The sequence below is a fragment of the Primulina eburnea genome, chromosome 13 (genome assembly GCF_022965805.1).
Source record: "Primulina eburnea isolate SZY01 chromosome 13, ASM2296580v1, whole genome shotgun sequence".
NCBI classification, from domain to species: domain Eukaryota; kingdom Viridiplantae; phylum Streptophyta; class Magnoliopsida; order Lamiales; family Gesneriaceae; genus Primulina; species Primulina eburnea.
The window spans coordinates 26,365,967-26,369,297 of NC_133113.1; the positions used below are offsets into that span (position 1 = coordinate 26,365,967).

Here is a 3,331-nt window from a genome sequence, read left to right on the forward strand (position 1 = left end):
AGAAAAAAAAAATTAAATCTATTTGGTGTACTTCAAGATTCCGCAATGCGACAATCACAATATCACTCGGATTGAGATTATCCTCGTTACCGGAGAATAATTGTGAAAGTAATCGAGTCCTTCACGTTGACGGTAATTATTGACTATCAATCTGTCTTTATACTTACCTATTATTTCATCTGATTTTATTTTTCATTTAAAAATCGATTTATAGCATATTGATTTTTTCAGAGGAATGTTCACTAATTCTCATGTATGATTTTATAAAATAGATTCTATTTCAGAATTTATAGTATCTTTCCAACGAGGTCCCTCGAATAAATCACCGAAAACATGTAGATAACCAAGAACATCGAATGCATAGAGTTGTATGCATTTAAAAGAAAAACAATTCATATAACAAAAAAAAAAAAAATAAATTATTTTTACAAAATTCCAGGATTAATTATCATAAAAGTAACATACATTTTGATACTTCAAATCAAAACAGAAACAGTCGTAATTGGAGTTAACGACTGTTCCTACCAGCCTCTCGTGACTCTCCGCAACATAGCAAAATGATCCCGTGACATACAACACAGAGAATTGTACGAGCAAGATACATCAGTTGCATGCAGCTCCTTCTTAGGTAGATAGTGTCGAGTGATTGTCGGACGAGTCATCTTGGCCCAGTGAAGTCTTCTGCTTCCTGTCATTCCTCCTGTCCCCACCACTTCCCGCTACTCTTTCTTCTCGACTGTCCACCTGTCAAACAAAGACATTCCACTTTTTCTTATATTCACACATACACATTTCTCCCACAATTGAAAACGACGACTCAATATCCAGAGGAGCCCTGTCCCAGAAAGATGGAGAAACATTACCCCAGGGCAGAACCTTTCGACTTTGCCCGAGCTCATTTGAGAGGAGTTCCTTTTGTTGGAACAATAGGTGTCGAAGTGAACAGTGTGGGGCGATGAAGAAGACGTGGGAGAGGCAGCAGAAGAAGAAGAAGACGCGTGGGACTTAATGTCACTCTCGAACATATCATTGAAGAGCTCTTGCAATTCTTCGAAACTCATGTTTCCATTATCCTGTCAAACCATGTAACTAAAAATGAAACATCACGCCATGATTCAGCTACTCAATTGATAAAATAAAGTATTTCGCGTTGGTAACCAAAACATAACCAAAAAATGAACTGCAATCTCAGGTCATTTGATAGTCAGAATTCAACTAAACTATTAGGTTCGGCACGATGATGGTTGAATAGCAAGTTGTATGATGTCCAAGAATCGAATCATCGGAAAAAATATGTCGAAAATGACAGACACCCAAGAATATATATATAATCCACTTTCCAACAAAAAAAGGGATCATTTCCAACAACTTCTATACCCTTCTAAGCAGGACCACACTTGGATAAGATGAGGGAGGCAAAGTGAAATAGGCCAGTGGCAGAGCGTCAGTAGACTAAAGAAAGAGGTGACTCACATTGGCCTCATGGCTGTTCATCATTGATACCATTTCATCCAAGAAATTTACCATACCCTCCTGCATCGAGTCACGCAGAAACATTAACTAATCGAAGCATATGAATGAATATCCATTCAGTGTTCAAAAATGAAAACAAACATGCATTACATTTCCTAAACACACACAAAATGACCTGATTGCAAATGTTTAAAAAAAAAGTCAGTATCATATTAGCCGGAAAAGGACCCGACGGAAAGTGGGATAAGCTAAACAGGTTGCAGTAGCTAAGAGGTGTACCATAAATGCAGAAAATTATTGAATTCTTGATCAGTCATTTGAATACAACACATTCAAAGGGATCAGATGAAATGAATGGTCCAACTTATCTGTATATATATATATATATATCATGGGCTTACATTTTCGTCGTCTTGGTCGTCAAAATCAAGGATTCCTAAGTCATACAAAACCCTTCGGTTGGAGTCTGAAAGCACTGTTCCAATTCAAACAACAAAAACATCTTCAATCAAACATTACTTAAATCAAAATTATTATATAAAAAAAGACTCTAAAATAAAAATAATAATAAAAAAAAAAGACACCCACAAACAACTTTGGGTTGGTGAATAAAGGTGCTTGGATGAGATTTTTCAAAAAAAAAACCTTAAAAAGCCAGAATACAGAAGTGAGAAGCTATAATATCTAGCTTCCGAAAACTTCTAATGCTTTGAGAAATTTGACCGAAAAAAAGAAAGAAAAAAAAAAACCATTCTCCCTATTCAATCCAACTTATTTATTTAAAAGAGGCATCGGATTCAAGTGCTGTGAATGCCAATATCCGAATCAAAGAACAAATATTTTTTTTTCTAATTCTTGTGCAATAGTTCACAGAACACAAGTTCTTGATTAACGATTGGGGTCGAGGGAATGGAAGATTTTGCTGTCACACACACGCATGCACATACAAAAAGAGAGATTTTGAAGAAATATGACTGGTTTATGACATGCATCAAGTGGCTTTCTTCGAATAAATCGAAGACAAAAAGACGAAATCAATCACCAGAGTAAGCTTCCTGAACGGCCTGAAATTTCTTTTTTGCTTGTTCCACGTGCTCTGAATTCCCCAACGCAGAGCAGCGATCCGGGTGCCACTTCTACATTAATGTTAAACCACAATCAAACAAGTCTCAGAAAATGTCTGATTAAAAAATTCAGAATGGAAATAGCATGCAGTTTATTCTACACAAAATTCCCAATTTTTTTTTTTTAAAAAAAACCAGAATAATACACCGAAAAACTGATCTCTAAGTTCACGACAGCATATTTCCCAAGACAATTAATGTGAAACACAAAACGAGCGAGATACACGAGAAAACAGCACAAGACATCTAAATCAAGAAAAACAGAGCCATTTTCTTGAAATCTTCACATGAAAATCACACACACACACAAAAAAAAAAACAAATATAAAAAAACCAGAAACAAATTCATCTTCAAATCCCGACCAGTGCGAGCTTCTTGTACGCATTCCGCAGCTCCGCTGTTGTGCATTCCTTCTTCAACTCCAAAACCCCATAAAAATCAGTGCTTTTATCTTCCCCGTCCGCCATCGTACAGTACACCAAGAGATATCCCGCAGCACTCTTTTTTTGTCGACAAATTACAGGAATTAAGATCCCACTCCGAGCCAACCCTTTTCAATCCAAAGCCCAAATCACACATGCAACACGCGAAAAACATATAATTTACAGCTAATCATGATCTGAATCAAAAAATGTCTAAATAGTCGTCACATATCTTTGTATAACAACGGTACACGGAACCTTAACATTTTCCAGGAGCTTCTCTCTACAAAAGCCTCTAGCGTCTAGATACA

General features: G+C 36.4%; 1 protein-coding gene across 1 annotated transcript; it reads right to left on the minus strand.

The window, feature by feature from the left end:
• Positions 1–378: 378 nt before the first annotated feature.
• On the minus strand, positions 379–3,331 carry LOC140809417 (uncharacterized). Its single transcript, XM_073167034.1, has 6 exons — positions 2,961–3,331; positions 2,516–2,609; positions 1,875–1,948; positions 1,474–1,533; positions 864–1,073; positions 379–744 (listed from the first exon to the last, which is right to left on the minus strand). Exons 1-6 carry the CDS (start codon positions 3,063–3,065, stop codon positions 625–627), a joined length of 663 nt encoding a protein of 220 aa, XP_073023135.1. The 5' UTR covers positions 3,066–3,331; the 3' UTR covers positions 379–624.